We start from the raw sequence: 17,661 nt of genomic DNA on the forward strand, positions 1-17,661 counted from the left end.
AAGTTCAACCTGTGCTTCGAAGCATATCCAAGAATTTAAATCATCTCCTGAAAATATGATAAATTCTCCACCTCCCTTATACCCTATAACCAACTCTATATCCTTCAATAATTTTTCCTCCCCACACAAAAACTTCCTAGTTACACTAGATATTCATATTCCTAAGGATATTTCTGAGGCACAATCTAATGAAAATTAAAAAAAATGCCATAAAAGATGAAATGCAGGCCCTAGAAAAGAATAAGACATGGGAGATCGTCAATCTACCAACAAGAAAAAAACCAGTCGATCGCAAATGGAGGTTCTCTGTAAAATACAAAGCTGATGGCAAACTGGAAAGATACAAAGCAAGACTAGTGGAGAAAGGGTACACTCAGATATATGACATTGACTACCAGGAAACCTTTGCACAGTAGCCAATATGAACATTGTCAGAATTCTACTCTCAATAGCAGTTAAGTACAATTGGCATTTGGAATAATTGGAGGTAAAAAATGCATTCCTACATGGGGATCTGGAAGAAGAAATATTTATGGAAATAACACCAGGATTCAAGAAAAATTCTGGAGGTAACAATGTGAGCAAATTGAAAAGGGCCTTATATGGGCTCAAACAATCACCAAGGGCCTGGTTTGGAATGTTCTCTAAATTCATGCTCATTATAAAAAAAGACAAGGGGATCATACACTATTTTTCAAACATTCAGACACAGGAGAAGTTACAATACTATTGGTGTATGTGGATGACATTATCCGGACTGGGAATAATGAAAAGGAGAAAGTAAGTCTAAGAAAAAATCTTACCAAGGAATTCCTGTTTTATTTCTTTTCTTTGCATTTTTACCTCCTAATATAAAGAAAAAGTTTGCTTCCTTTCTGATACCTTAATATTGTCTATAAAATTATAATTCACAATCAAAGTGTAAGAAAAAAATATAACTGACCTTCTCCCCCCTGAGAGCGATTTAAAGCTGCAGAAACTTCCTGTCTAACTGAACGTTGAAGCTCCAACTGCATATCCATGCATGCCTCCAGCATTCTCTGCATGTTACTCATCCCCTGCTGAAGTCTCACCAATTCAGCTCTTAGATCATTAATGGCATCCCATTCCTGCAATACAAAATAGCTCATCACTTGGCACAGATAATGAGACCAACATAAAAAAGAGTAGGGTTTGAAAAAATAAATAAATAATACTTGATATTTCGAATAAAAGCAGCAGAAGATTGCATTGGGATCATGTTGAAACAAAATTGAAGCATAAAGGTTTTACAAACCAAACATGCAGATCAGAAAAAAAAAATGCATAAGGCAAGATGACGGTAAAAAAAAAAAAAAGTTTTCAAGTTTGCAGTTTCAAATATTCATAAAAGTTTGTATGGGCAATATAAGATAATTGAATTCGGGGTTGATGCAGCATAGAAGTGTCAATAAAACGCACAATATCAGTTCGATGCATGTTCCGTCTGCTCCAGCTATTACGATAGAGTACAGAATGCCAAATTGGCTGTCTTGGCGGTGCAGGTGGAGGTGGTATGACAACGGGAGGCCTGACAGTATTATCTTCTCGATCATCTCTAGGATCTTCCCTCTGCTGTTCTATATCTTCCCTCTGCTGGTCCATATCTTCTGTGGATTCAAGAGTTGAAGTTCGCTGTAAATCCCAATCAAGTAGAGCACGACCTTGTCGCTCGACATATGACCGTATCAACCGGTCCAAACTGTCCCGAAACCCACTATGGAGAAGATTTGAGACACTTCTCCTACAAAATAAGCAAAATAACTTCAGTTCATTGTAGGTTCCATTAACACAATACATGTATTGATTAATTATAATTTCTTCATTATACATGAAAGGGCATATACCTGCTTAGAAGTTCCCGAAGTTCCAAACTGTGAACATTTTCATCATCAGATTGAACAAATCTATTAACACTACTAGTGGGAACATCAAACTGATTTCTTGTAGGATGAGAAGGTTCATCTAGCCAGTTCTCGACAGTCGCTTGTGAATCATTATCACGCCAATCATCTGAATCTGGTAGATGACCATCCGCAGCATCTTCCGGTGTTCTGTGAAACCAGTCCTGGTCTGTATTTTCATGCCAGTTACTATCAGATTCTTCTGCCTCATCATGCCACTCACTCAAGCCACCTTCAGTAGACTGCTGCCACTCCCTTCTACCATGCTCTAAGGATTCATCAGGCCAAAGTTCAGCTTGATTAGCAGATTCTTGCCACTCCATGTCATCAAGAGGTCTATTGCTTTCTAACTGAGCTGAATCTGACAGTTGATTTTCATTGGTCTCGGTTCTGGATTCAGATTGATCATGGTTGTAATTTGACTGCTGCACTGCATTTGTTGAATGTAAACGATCACTCCTGGAATCACTGACACTAGTACTAGAAAGATTGTCAACTTGACTATTACGCTGACCAACATCAATGCCCTGCGGCCTGAAGTGAAATCCGTCCCTAGAGTAACAGTTTGCAGGAACCAATTTGGTTATCAAAAATACTAACAAGAAGATTATAACATGGCGAGCATGAGCATACTTTATCCCATAAAAAGAAGATAAATGAGACTAAAACAAAGGCCTGGTATCAGTCAGTTGTTAAAAAAGGCCAGAAAAAATAGCATCACCGACAATATTATTGGAGACAATTTAAAGAAAGAAAACATGAAACGCACCATCCAAACTATTTAAAGCTTTTCAGAGCTAAATGCGTCAGCAAAATAAAAATAATCAACTCCAACAACATCACGAAAAACAACTAACAAAAATTGGTTGAAAAAACTTTATATATGGTGATGTTTTCAATGGCAAAGCGCAATGCGATGCGCATCAGCTACCAATGTGCAAAGCGCATAGAGAAGCGATGTTTTTATTTACCTAGATCACTCATACCATTCAAGTCATTTATTTAATTACCATAGAGATCTATGAAACCCAAAAAAATGAAATAAAATAATAATCTAAAAAATTTATTGATAACATCTCAAATATACAAACGATGTTATACAGGAATTGAATATAAAGCTCAAATATGAATATATACAAACAAAAAAATATATATATATATATATATATATATAAAATATATTATAATATATTATATAGTATATCTAGGGAGCGCTGTCATTGCCAGGTCCCAAGTCATGTATGAGAAAAATGGAGGGTAGTTTTAGGTAGTCGGTAGCTAGCGTAAAACTTGTCAAATAATCATGACATGAATCATATAATATATTGTGTTAATGTTAGAGCGTTCCCTGGAAGAGACAAGCTGTATGGCCTAAATACAATGAAAAGTGTGCAAGGACCGCTGCATCGGCGCCCAGATGCAGTGGCAAGGGTCCCACATCATGGACGGATGTGGGCAAAGAAGCTAGTCCATGAAACTAAAATTAGGTTAGGATCATGGAATGTAGGTTCCCTTATAGAAAAATTAATGGAATTAATTGATATCATGATTCATAGGAAGATAAATATTCTATATATTCATGAAACTAAATAGGTAAGAAAGAAGGCTAAGGAGATTGATAGTTTAGGGTTTAAACTTTGGTATTCTGATATGAGTCATGCTAGAAATGGTGTGTGTGTGATTATAGATAAGAGTTTGAAAATAATGTTGTAAAAATTGATAAAATTAGAGATATAATTATAGTTTTGAAGATTGTTATTGATGATAAGACTATTAATATTATAAGTGTTTTTGCTCCTCAAGTAGGTTTGGATTTGTACCTAAAATTAAAATTTTAGAATGACTTAAAAAAATTAATACAAAGATACCTTTTGAAGAAATAGTTTTTATTAGGGGATATTTAAATTGACATATTGGTAGAGAGGCGAAAAATTTTAAAAGCATTTATGATGACTATGATTTAGAGCAACTAATGAAGGTGGTAAGACTGTTAGATTTTGCTCTAGCTTATGATTTTGTTATTGTTAATATTTTATTTAAGAAAAGAATATGAACATCTCATCACTTATAAGAATAGATATAGTAAAACTCAGATTGATTATTTTCTTTTAAGAAAAATAGATTGTTTAGATTAACAGAGAATGTAAAGTTATTCCGAGTGAAAGTCAATGTAACCAACACCGCTTATTGATTTTGGACTTTAAGATGAAAGGGCAGAGTATGAAAAATATAGTATATCGTTGTTCTAGGATTAGATGGTGGCATTTAAAGAACTCTCATAAAAATATCTTTGAGAGTAAGATTCAAAATCTTAAGATTTTATCGGTGCATGAGGAAGCTAATTTTATGTGAGAAATGGTAGCTTGTAATATTAATAATGTTGTAAATGATATGTTTGGAGTATCAAAAGGAAAAGCTTCTAATAGTAAAAATATTGGTAGTGGAATCAAAATGTGCAAGAAAATATCAAAAATAAGAAGCTCAATTATAAAAATTAGTTTAGATGTAAAAATTCTTAAAATTGTGAAAGAAATAAAATTGTCCTTAAGGAGTCTAAGAAAGCATTCAGCGATGCAAATGTTTTACATTTTAATGATTTATATAATAAATTAGTTACTAAAGAAGACGAAAGATATATGTATAAGCTAGCCAAACAATGATATTGGAGTAGTAAGGATCTAGTTCAAGTGAAGTGCATGAAGGATGAAGATCAAAAAGTAATTTTTAAGAAGAAGATATTCAACAAAGGTGGATGAGATATTTTGCTAAGATTTTCAATGAAGATGGTGAAAATACGATTAACTTTAGTGACCTTAACACTCAAAATGAAAATAGAGATTTTTATTTTTATCCACATATTACTAAAATAGAAGTTAATGAGGCTTTAAAGAAAATGAAGAGTGGGAAAACTATTGGACCTGATGATATTCCAATAGAGGTGTGGAAATGCTTAGGAGATGCAAGAATTTCTTGGCATACTAAACTTTTTAATATTATTTTGAAGACAAAAGATGTCAGATGTGTGGAGAATGAGTGTGTTGATTAGTATAGAGCGAAAAAGGAAGATTTTCATATGATATTTACTGATTCAGAGAAGGCATATGATAAAGTTTCAAGAGAAGTGCTATGAAGAGTTCTAGAAAAGAAAGGGGTTAATAATGCTTATATTCAAATCATTAGGGATACGTCTGCTGGAAATGTTACTTGTGTTCAAACACAAGATGGTTTGACCAAGCATTTTCCAATTTCAGTTGGATTACATCAAGGATTAGCCTTAAGCTCATATCTTTTTGCTTTAGTCATAGATGTTCTTATCAGAGATTTGCAAGAGGATGTTCTTTGATGCATGCTTTTCGCTGACGATATTCTTCTTCTTGATGAGACTAAAGAGGGAGTTGAAGGTAAACTTGAATTATGGAGGTCAACCTTAGAGTTTAAAGGTTTTCGTTTAAGTAGATCTAAAACTGAATACACGGGATATAATTTTAATAGTAATATATATAAAATGGGGTTTGTGACTTTGAGTGATTAAGGCATTAATAAAAGTACACATTTTAAATATCTTGGGTCTATTGTTCAGAGTAATGGTGAAATAGATGGGGAGATTATTATTCAAGTTGCATGGATGAAGTGAAGGAATGCATCGAGCTTATTGTGTGATAGAAAAGTACCACTCAAACTTCAAGAAATATTCTATAAGATAGTGATTAGACCTGCAATACTTTATGGCACAGAATGTTGGTCATTAAAAAAAAGCATAATATTAAGTTAAGTGTTGCAGAGATGAGGATGCTTAGGTGGACGAGTGGCTTTACTTGGAGACAGGATATGAAATGAGCACATACGTGAAAAGGTTAGAGTAGCTCCAGTGGTAGATAAGATTAGAGAGTCGCCTTAGATGGTTCACATAAAATGGCGGCCTCCGATGACCCAATTATGAGAGTAAATGTATTAGATTTTACCTATATTAAGAAAGATAGATGTAGACCTAAAAAGACTTGGTTAGAAAATATTAGAAAAGATCTTTCTTTAACATAACTAAATGAGAATTTGACTCTTAACTAGACAGAATGGAGAAAAAGGATTCATGTAGTTGACCCCACGTAGTGGGATAAAGGCTTGATTTTGTTTTTTTTTTTTTTTTTGTATTATAATATATTATATATAAAAGGGAGAAATGCCAATTTGAGCAACGATCTACTATGATGGAGAAAAAGTAAAAGGCAAAGTCGAGCATTGGTCTTTGCAACATAAGCGGAGGCGAACGCAACGTAGGAGTCAAGCATCCATCTTCTCTGAAGGCGGAGGCTGAGTCGAAGTCGAGCATCGATGAGGAAGAGGAAGAGGATGTGTTGTTGTTGTGTCAAATCTTTTGCATATTTGTAACCTTTGATGGAGAGTGGAAGACAAAGATGACCGAAATGAAAAAAAAAAAAAACACACAAGCGAGTGTTTATCATACAAGCTTCTTGTATGATTTTTGTTGAAGTGTTGTTGCTACAAGAAATTTGATATAAGTTGACAATAAACATAAACTTAAAGAATGAAAAATGTAACTCATCGATTGTTGGGATCATTAAGAAATACAAATATAGTGATAATAGTGTGTTTCAATATTTTATGAATTTTAATGGTCATTTAGTCCAACATTATTTTTCATATATTAAATTAAAGACAGATGTTTCATTAAAAATAGCTAGAAAATAAGTATGAATTAAGCTACAGTTCACCAAAGATAATAAATGAGACATAATGAATATAGCTTGGGAGTTTTAAAAATAACATAATTATCCACTGGTCAGGACAATTGTAAATGTTCATTAATATTTCTAAGAAAATCATTAAAAGTTCATATAAATTAAATAAATCATTAAAAGCTCACATAAGCACGGACAAGCACAAATATCATGTATGGTCAAACTTAATCTTATTAAAGAAACTGTATGTAATAAATATTTTGTAAATGAGGATTACATGAAGCAAAAGAATCATGATTACAGCATGATTCCACATCTAATTTCAATAAATTTAAATATGCGCAGGAGTTTATATTAGGATATGAAACTAAAATTAAGCAAGAGCAGAATCTGAATTCTAAACTGAATTCAACTTTAAGATCATTTCTGAACAAAAATCTCAATTAAAATATGAATATATCCATGTTTTTAAAACATAACAAATTGCATGGATGCTAAAATTGATAAATCATTTTTGCAATCTGATAATGTATCACCTAATGAAGCCTCAACCAAAATTATGTCTATATCTACGAATCAAATTATTAAAATTATCATATGGAGAAGGTCAAATTGTGTCTACATATCAAAAGACTTACCAATGATAATTGCCTTCAAAAAACTTAACAAAAATTAAATTTTCAACCATATGAATAATCCAGAGATGCAAAATTTATCAAATTAATATTTACACCATTGGGTTATTTTTATTTAAGGAGACTGTCCATACATTTGATAAACACATCATACTAGCTAGTTTGTTAATTATGAGAAAAAAAAATTTATAAAACCTAATAAATATAATTTTTAATTTTCTCCATATTTCCTTCTTTTAATAATTAGTCATATTGTATTCATAAGAAATAATATAAGTGGTTTAGCATTATTTATCAATCATACGCATGAATTGCATGAAAATATTTCACAGGAAAAAATAAAATTCCAACCAGTAGAAAAGATAATAATTCATTTAATTCAAAGTCTCCCGTAAAAAGTCTTAAAAATTTACAACTAGAAAAATGACTCCATATAAAGCCCTGAAAGAATACAATCATGGTATTAGTCTAACTTATAAAATATCCATTGATGTCTTAGATTATTCTCTTTCTTCACCTCCTCTGAATTTCACATCAAATGCGTCATCAAAATATGCTCTAATTATCATACGGATCTTGTTCTTGAAGCTATTATTGTGTCATCATTGATGATGAATGCCAAAATACCTTTTAAAGCGAAAGGATGGATCTACATGAAATAATTCATGAATTTCTCAACAGCTACGACAATTATGCTCAAATCTGCTTGCTAATACCAACTAAACAATTCATCCATCCAAAGTTTTTCAACCAAGAGACTTGTGCATGTCATTTTCCGCTACCAGATCCAGATTTTCCTTTGTCATACCACTTCAAAATTATATTTCCCAAGTCATTCCTGTGATTGGCTTATGGCATTATGTCTGGCTTTTGTTATGATACTTTAAAATGTAGTCCTTCAACAACAGTTGTAATCATCCTCCACTTGCATGATGTTTAACATCCAATTGGTTCGTGATTATCGATTTTCTTGGGAACTAATGCAAACTTGCAATCATTTGGGTGATGTTGTGATCGAGCCTTAAGCAGCTGACTTCATGCTATCAAAATTTTCTGATAGCCAACTACATGAATTTTAGAGGTTGCTTTTTTTTTCTTTTTTTGTATATGGAGAAGAAGATTTTTATTATAAACAGGGGTGCCCCTTATGCTTGCAGAAAACTCAATCATTTATTCTGAACGAATTTCTAGTAAGATGTATGATTCATTTTTTACTACCAAAGATCAAATCTTTGACCGAGTTAGACCTAAAGATTTCTGGAAGAGGTTATCTACTTGTTACAAGTTTGAGACTTAACTGTTGAGATATCAGTGACTTCTTTTCTTCTACAGTTCTACTTTTACTTATCACTCGAAATTTTATTATTGGATTGATTGTGTTATTGAATTTATTAAAACTTGATGAAAATTGAGTTTCATCAAGTGCGTTGACTTCAAATAATTGTGTGATTTTGTTAGTTCTGAATTTCTAAGCAGTATTTTTAACAGGAGACTATTAACTTATCATATGAATCGAGTCTAATGATAGTTTCAGTTTTCATCAAAACTAATGAATGGTAGTTAAAATTAAGAGTTTGTGTAACCTGTGAAATTTTATGTTTGTTGCATGATATCTTACATCTCATAATAGATATGCATTAAAGATCCCAACCCTACGATGTAAGACCCGGCTGTGTTGGACCTAAGACATAAGACATCCTACTAATTGCTAGTTCTAAAACAAATTTCTGAAAGCCTTCCCTCCATCAACTAACAGAAGAATCTTCGCTCGCTTATCAAAATGTTATTCATGTGGTAATCTAGTATGCATCAGCAACAATGGTAAGTCCTTGAGACCATAACTTCAATGCTTCAACCATATGCAGCTTCATTTTGAGTGTAACAAAATACATTGTAACCCAAGGTTAGCCGTGCAAAGTGAGATATCCAAGGAGAAATTTCTGATAAATAGCTAAAAGAAATCTTCATCAAAGATCATGATACCAATCGAACCTACTTATGATCGTGCTGCTAGAAAATGATAGATGCCTAAAGGATATACTAGCCTTAAAGCAACTCCCAGTATTCATAGGAAGTATTGATTGAATATTATAATAGTATTTTATTGTTCATAACCGCAGATAAGGTACCTTAATAAACAATATTTGCATGGAATCACGCATTGCTCTAAAAATGCAGCTTCTTCACAATCCAAGGAAGTCCCATCAGAGAGGGAAGCAAGCTTGCCAAATGACTTGTTTTCTCAATGCTGCCCAGCTGGTTTTCAATCCTTCCTAAAGGTTGCATGGCCCTACTAAGGCAGCTTAGAGCCAAAAAGCTAGCCCTGCCCACTTCAATACACACTCAAGCGGGGGATTTAGCAGATTGATTGGCCCAATTGGTCAAGCATTTCATATAAAAACAATTACCAGGGATCTCAATCACTTCTAGCAGATCAGAAAAAACGTCAAAGGTCTAAAGCTTCAGTGGTCGGCAAATCAAAGAAACTAAAAAATTTTAATCAGGGCTTTTGTAGATGGTAAAAAAGAAAGATCAATTAGCAAACAATACTAGGGATTCGCAGTTTCAGCCTTTGAGATGGGTTTTGGCAGAACCGGCAGCATGCAAAATACTGTTCTAGTATTCCGTGTACTATTCTTTGTTTTGTTGTGACAGTTTAAATTCATCCTTTCCAATATCCCCATTCTCAATAGATAATCAATATTTTATCAGTTTTCACCTCTATTGGAGATTATTAAGTGACTAGAAAATGCTTAACATAACTTACAATATGAAAATTTTAAATTAAAAAAAAAAACAACAAAGAACCTACATAATGCTTAAATGTCACTTGTACCATCCTTTTTCTTTCCTATTAAATATTGAAATCAAATAGTCGGGATAAGGTTGACCATAATGAAAAAATGGAAATCAAGCCACTTAGTATTCAACACTCACCTAGAATTATAGGAAATGAAACTTGATAACAAAAAGTTTGATCAAGCTATTTACCAAATTATTTCTATTAAGGGAATAAAATAATAGCTAAATTGATTTATCACTTAAAAGGTTGAACAGATAAACATGATAATTAAATATAAAAGCCAAACATCTGATGCCAATCACACCTAGCCAAATTTAATACATATCAAACTAAAAGGCTCCTAGATTAATGCAAAAAATATCATGCTTCAGTCAAACTGTACCTTAAACCTGAGACTGGATGCCCTTGTCTTAGCTGACCTAACTCTCTTGCTGCAACAGAGATTGGTCTTCCATCCTCAGCGGTGGTACTTCCATTTCTTAAGAATCTTCCTCTGAGTAATGACTGAAGATCATTCTCATTAGATTGACATGCAAGAGCAGTTAAAAGCAAACCTAATACCTTTGTTCAAATATATTCGTGAGAATGAAGTTACTTTTCTTATAAAAATGCGGTTAAAGAATTGAGATAAATTAAAGGATGTGAAATAAAAAAATGGAAACTACGGGGAATTACTAGTTTTATGATCTTCAAATTTCAGAATGAAAAAATAGAGTATCAGAATATTTATGCAAGGAAAGCACCCTGGAAAGAGTACAAGACCAATAATTAAAAATAGGAAGAGCATGACACCTTAATGAATTTTAAAGAATCAAGGAGAATAAGTAAAGTCGAGGTTTCACTTCAGCAAACCAAGTTGCACTACAATGCTAAATCAATATGATAAATCCATTAATAGCGCAATAAAATAACTAAAACTCATCCATGGAAGCAATTACTTCCATTTCAGCATTAAATTTAACCTCAGTGTAAGTTCAAAGAATAATATAACCTTTTGATTAGTTATTTTTTAGACCACAACTATGTTGTCGGGACATTGTAGTTGCCAAGTCCTAGCTCAGAAAAATCAGCCCAAAAATTTAAAAAGTTACGTGAAGAAAATAGCATTAATTAGTTGAATAAGTCAACTGGGAAATTAAATTTTGACCAGCATAAATATATTCAGAAAGAAAAGAAGAAAAAACCTCGGGGATTCCAGCAGATCTTAGTGTTATACGGCATCTAGAAAGAATGGAAAGTAAGAAACATGGAAACATTTTGTTGTCAAGTGAAATATACAGATTAGAAAATTAACTTAACCACTACAAAGAAAACCTCATTCATTAAATATCAAAAACATGGCATGTTATTACAATTTGAGCTTTTCCTTTATTCTTCCTCAAAAGTTAAGAGAATATCTGATGTGAAACCACAAAGGATCCAGGAATTGAATGCAAAGATTAATAACTAATTGTCATACAATGATAGCTTTAATCTTAATGTTTTCGCTCAAAGAAGTTCAAAGAGATTCTTAGATGAAAACGATGAGCTGGCAATTGTTCACTAACTAGATTTAAAAGAGTACTTCCAAAATAACAACAAATTTAAAAGTAAAGAAATGACTACGTCAACATAAATCCGTGGGTTAACAAAGCGATGTGTTCACCTTGAATTTCAGTATTCTCTCTCTCTCAAGCTGATAGGGTTCGGCGGAGGAGCGAAATCAACACACCTAGTGATGCCACCAAGAGAAAGTAGAAACCACGGGTAGTAGCCATTAGGTCGATAGCCAAAGTAGGAGAAGTAGGAGGATAAGCGGCAATTAACCAACGTCCGGGACGGATGTGTTCTTCAATTGAGAACGTTAATTGATACAGGATGCGATCCACATATTCTTCCACCGAGTTGTTGACGTCCAAATTCAAGTCGAAGAAAGTTGATCGGATGATGTCGGTCCGCCCATGGGAGTCTTCAACGAACCCGTGATCATTATCCGGGTCGGCCCTTCATACTTGCTTTGAGTGAAGTAGAGGAGCATGGAGGAGGAAGAAAGAGAGAGGGGTGGCGGTTTGGGGAAGAGAGGTTGGCCGTGGGTGAGAGGGAGGGGATGGGCCGGTTTTGGAGAGGGGGTGAGTGGGTTTAGTTTGATATTAGGTTGAGTGGAAAAATCTGAAATTAATTTCAGAATTTTCCTAACTTAGGTGGAGTAATGGGATTTCAAATTTTGAATTTGAAACTATGGGTTTGAGAGGGAAAGTTGGGATTAATTGGGCTTTAATGGGATCCTTGATTTAAGCTCCAATTATGGGAGTTAATGAGGGGGGTTATGTTAGAGAGAGGCAACGTGATCAAAAAAGGGAAGGGGGGGCCGGCGACATCTAGTGAGAGGCTGAGATTGTGGGGGAATACTTAATGCTTCCTAAATGAGTTAGCTAATTAAGGAATAAGAATATTAAATCACATCTAATTTAAATTTAAATTAGAATTAGATTTAAAAACTTTCCATAATTAGAAATAGCAAATAAAGTAAGTATTGAATGGGGGTTTTGAATTTTGAAATTCAAATTTCATGGAGGCTTGGGGAGATGTCGGCGGCTAGAGGGACCAAAGGGGGAGGGCGGCGACTATGTTGGGTGGCTGGCGGGTGGCTGGATTAAGTAGGTCGGCGGTGGGGAATGAGGGGTTTCGGGTATGGGGGAAATTAAGGGGGAGGGTGGCGGTAGGGAGGAGAAATAGGAGTATGAAATAGATAAATCAAAGACTAACCGAGAGCTCAGAATCCACCGGCGGCTGTAGGGTATTGCATATCCCTCTCCTAGGATTCTCTCCACTCAAGAGCTCACAACTTCAGACAAAGAAAAATAAAAAATTTTACTCAATAATCATCATCCCAATACAATGCAAGAGGCCTCCTATAAATAGACTCAAACGAAAGAAAAATCAAAAAGACTAAAGTGCCCTCGGGCTACAACATAGACTCAAATAGGGGTAAAATGGGAAAACTCAAATGCAACATAATATATAAAATAGAAAATACATCAAAAATACAGACTCTGAATCGTAGCCATCAATCTACGATTCCTCCGAAGATACACATGTCTGAATCTCTGGCAAATGTCCTCATCAATATCTCATCGCAAATCATACAAGATGCTTTAATAGTATATGTGCATATGTACATGTGAAAGGATCCCAAGTTTACTTTAATGTCAAATACCCACTAAACATCACAAACATAGTTTCTAATAATAGAATGCTAGAATTTAAGCAATAACTGATAAAGTATATTGTTGGAAAATGCTCACATAAGGAATTTCTACACGCAAAGATTGATTTTTTCCAATTAAAAACCTACACTAACAGTAATGAACTTTTGTGCTGTGATTATAAAAATATGATTCATGACCTTTTTTGCATTCCCTAGACTTTTCATCTCTTATATAATCTTCTTATTTTCTCTTGAAATTTGTACTAAAAAAAAGAAAAGAAAATTTCTATTTTAATATAAGCAAATGCATGTGGAGACTGACACAACTATAACTCAAGGAACATAAACTCGCAGAAAAAAAAGGGTGTACCGAAATTATTAGTGCCAAATAGAAATCCGAGGACCGTAAAAGAGGATCCACAACAAAAGAAGGATCGACTTATGCTATATGGACCTAGCAATTGGGTGCACGTGGCCTTATCAAACAAGTCAAATGCAGCAAAATAAAACTTATAAGATGGCAATGTACTTAAACAGAAATGAAACTGTGTATAAGAATGGGTATGCAAGTAGAACAATTGATAAACGTCAATGAATTTTTGCCTGATATCATGTAGGCAAATCCTCGTAGAGGCGATATGTGCAAAAAATGGAAAAGAGGGGAAACAGTATGGTCAAAATAGAAAAGATGAAGTTAGAGATGAGAAAATCAAAAACTCGGAAAAAAGGTTCACTCGAGATGTCCGAGCATAATTCAAATTCTAAATCAATAGAATGGTTATGCTCTAATTTTGCATTGGAATGGATGCATTGCAAAGAGGTTGTACCCTGATGTATGCTTTTTGCTGATGCTATTTTTCTTGTAGATAAAAGTATAAAACTAGAGAGGGAGTTGAGGGAAGATTTGAATTATGGAGGTCAACCTTAAGAGTCCAAAGATTTTTGTTTGAATATATCTAAAATTGAATATATAGAGTGTAATTTTAGTAATAATAAATCCAATAGGCACTTTAGTACCGAATTCAAAGCTTTTTTGCACTCTCACCCCGAATGGCAAACCTATGGTCCTACACAATATTCTAGTGAGCCACCCCAGTCCCACTATCATTTAATTTGGTGACGGCATTTTTGTGGCACCCACGATGAAGCAAAGTCTCGCCACCACTAGAACTGTCGTAAATGATGTGGTTAACAACAGTCACGATACAAAGTGGTTCTACATGGTGTTCCTAATCCGCTCATTCTCCATAAACTCTATAACATAATTGCAAACTTGTTTCCCAAAAAAAAAAAAAATTGCAAACTTGTACAACTCCACAACATCAAGACTCTCATCTTCGTCCCTGCCGTACGTGGCACACTTGAACTTGGCTCTGACAACGTCATCAGTGAGAAGCTGTAGTTGTTCCTCAACTGTTGATCTAAGGAATTTTTAACATGAAGCAAACAAGGGTAACAGGGGTGGTAGATTTGAGCTATTAAGAGTTGTAGGTGTCACATAAGTAAGGGAGATTTACATATATACCACTCTATACTATTCTATTTACATATTTAACACCTAAAACTTTAATATTACATACATATCACTCATAGTTTATTTTTATATCAAATATGAGTGGTAGAAATGAAATATATGAGCGGTAGGAAGGAAATATGAGTGACATATTTGATATTAAAATAGTATAGTGTGGGATGCATGTAATATTAAGGTTTTGGGTGTTATATATGTAAATAGGATGTTATAAAGTGGTATGTATGTAAATTTTCCTATAAGTAAATGTGAATTCTTAGGTATTAGAACTGTAAATTAAGATGCATAAAATGGTAATATATATAAATCCACAAAAAAAAATTAAGGAAACGAATGAAAGCGGAACTAAAAAAAGTTCAGCTCACTGACCTCAAGTACCACATCACGTGAAACTCAATCAAAATAATTGACAGTCCCATTTTCCCTTTCTGCTCCCTACTTTGATTCTTCAGTTCAGCACAAATATCTAATCAACAATGGAAGAGCTCATTTCTCCCTCTTCATCGTACTCTACAAACCCACACCTCAACCTCTCTTTTTATTCGTCTACCCGATTCCCATCAACTGACCTAAACCCAAGCCGCCCTTGTGGCTATTGGCACTTCAATACCAAATTCAAAACTTTTTGCACTCTCACCCCGAATGGAAAACCTACGGTCTACACAATATTCTAGTGAGCCACCCCAGTCCCACTATCACCTACTTTGGTGATGGCATTTTTGTGGCACCCACGATGAAGCAGAGTCTCGCCACCACTGGAACCGTCTTCAGTTATGTGGTTAACAACAGTCACGATACAGAGTGGTTCTACTTATGCATGGTGTTCCTAAACTGCTCATTCTCCATAAACTCTATAACATAATTGCAAACTTGTACAACTCCACGACATCGAGACTCTCATCTTCGTCCCCACCGTACGTGGCACACTTGTATCTGGCTCCGACAATGTCATCACTAAGAAGTTGTTGTTGTTCCACAACCATTGTCGTCCGACATCTAAGGAATTTTAACATGCAGCAAACAAGGGTAATAGGGGTGGTAGATTTGAGCTATTAGGAGTTTTAGGTGTTATATAAGTATATGTGAATTCTTAGTTATTAGAACTGTAAATTAAGATGCATAAAATGGTATGCATATGAATCCCCAAAAAAATTAAGAAAACGACTGAAAGGGGAACTAAAAAAAGATCAGCTCACTGACCTGAATCCTACTTCGGTGAGCAAATCCCGAAACAGCTCTCACCTCTGATAATCCTTGAATCTCCCTCTGCCTCTCCCTAGCCATCCTCATGATTAGATCAAGGCGAGCCTGCCTTCCACGTATCCTTAGAGAGGCCCTCCTCACATGCTCCACCTGCCCATCATGATGATCGATCGCTGAACCATCACGATTCGAATTTGGATCAGGCCCCTCCCTCCTGCTTGCTCGAGGGTCTCTTTGTTGGCTAGACATCTGGACCCATTCCCTCACCAACCTCACCCTTTCCCTTTCATTCTCACCAAGCCATTCCGATCTTGGGCTCTCATTTCTTGGTGACAAGTCCGGAGCCGACGATTCTCTTATCCTTTCCTCAGCCATCCAACCCCGAACTATCTGTCTCACCCTCTCCCTCTCACCATCTCCAGGATCCGGAGACTGCTCCCTGCTAGAGCTTCTATCAGCATCATCATCGACATTATCCTCTTCGTTACTTGGTCCCAGAGGTTCCCGATCCCACTGGCTATAGCCGTTATCGTCGCTTTCAGTAGCCGCTCTTCTCTCTGACCGAACCCTAACACCGGAAGCGCTGCTTCTCCTCTCCCTCGCACCGGACATGTCCTCCAGCTCCCGCCACCTCTGCAGTATCGCCGAAGCCCTAGCAGCAACCGGCCGCTCCACCGACGAAGGAGAGCGTCGGGACTCCCTGAGAAAAGAGGAATCCAACGTAGAGACCGTGTGTAGCCCCGCAAGCGCCATAAGCTCGGACTCGCGGTTCCGCCGCTCGATGTTGGTGATCATTTCCTCGGCGTGGCGTGCGACCCATCTGCTCAAGATCCGAGAGTGCCTCCGGGCAGCAGCAGACGATTCAGCGATGTCATCTCCCTCTAGAGCGGAACGCCGGCGCCGGCGAGCGACCAAGTCGGGGGCGTCATCTTCGGCCAGATCGTCATCTTCCACATCGGCGCCGCCGCGGTTCGAACTGCAGCTGCTAACGCATCCATCCAGGCTACCGCGGACCACGAAATCGAAGTCAGCTTCCTCCCTCTTGTGCCGGAAATCGGGCATTTCTTGCGTTTCTTCCCCGGATCAGTAGGATCTTTCGTACCCCTAAACCTACATGATCTCCGATTTCTTGCTCGCCGACGGGCTACGGCGAACACACAATCAGAAAATCGAGCAACGGAGATCCAATAGAATTGCGGAGTAGAAGAAGAACGATATTTTTCTTCCCTTTCCTCAGATTTGGTGCGCTTCTTTTTGTATTTTATGGAAGAAAGCGAAAAGAAAGGGACGCATAGCCGATCCGAAGCGTAGGGATGCAGAAAATAGAGAGTAATGAGCCGAGGGCGGATACGAAGAGTGGTGAGAGAAATATTGGTAATTTTACGCCGAATTTTGTGTGTTTAAAGTGGCCAACCACCAAAAGATCGCCGAGAAGTAGTTCTCGAAAATTCAACGGAAGGGTACGCATGGGAAGAATTGGGTGTGAGAATATAAGGATAAGGGACTTGACCCTTTGCTTATGTCCAGGTCATCTTCATTGGATGCTGCCACGTGGAATTGTCTCTTTGGGCATCCGACGTGCGTTACGGTTTTGGGAGAAATCCCACGGCGGTTCATCACGAGGTTGGTATCGGCCTAACGTGGACGGTTGTGATTAGAGAAGGCTCCACGTGGTGACCGACG

The 17,661-nt window shown here is 36.0% G+C and overlaps 1 protein-coding gene across 2 annotated transcripts in view; it reads right to left on the bottom strand.

The window, feature by feature from the left end:
- Window positions 1-17,299, bottom strand: part of LOC110097917 — a 39,446-nt gene extending 22,147 nt beyond the window's left edge. The window contains exons 1-5 of one of the 2 annotated variants that reach the window (XM_020824571.2): window positions 15,976-17,298; window positions 10,440-10,561; window positions 1,866-2,474; window positions 1,441-1,762; window positions 944-1,109 (exon numbers count right to left, since the gene is read on the bottom strand). In XM_020824571.2, the coding sequence (XP_020680230.1) occupies window positions 944-1,109; window positions 1,441-1,762; window positions 1,866-2,474; window positions 10,440-10,561; window positions 15,976-17,040 (2,284 nt within the window). In that variant the 5' untranslated portion in view covers window positions 17,041-17,298. Of the gene's footprint in view, window positions 1-943; window positions 1,110-1,440; window positions 1,763-1,865; window positions 2,475-10,439; window positions 10,562-15,975 lie in introns of both variants that reach the window. The other variant, XM_028701457.1, reaches the window with a different exon arrangement.
- Window positions 17,300-17,661: the final 362 nt, after the last annotated feature.

Source organism: Dendrobium catenatum, unplaced genomic scaffold (assembly GCF_001605985.2).
Source record: "Dendrobium catenatum unplaced genomic scaffold, ASM160598v2 fragScaff_scaffold_1720, whole genome shotgun sequence".
Classification (NCBI taxonomy): Eukaryota; Viridiplantae; Streptophyta; class Magnoliopsida; order Asparagales; family Orchidaceae; genus Dendrobium; species Dendrobium catenatum.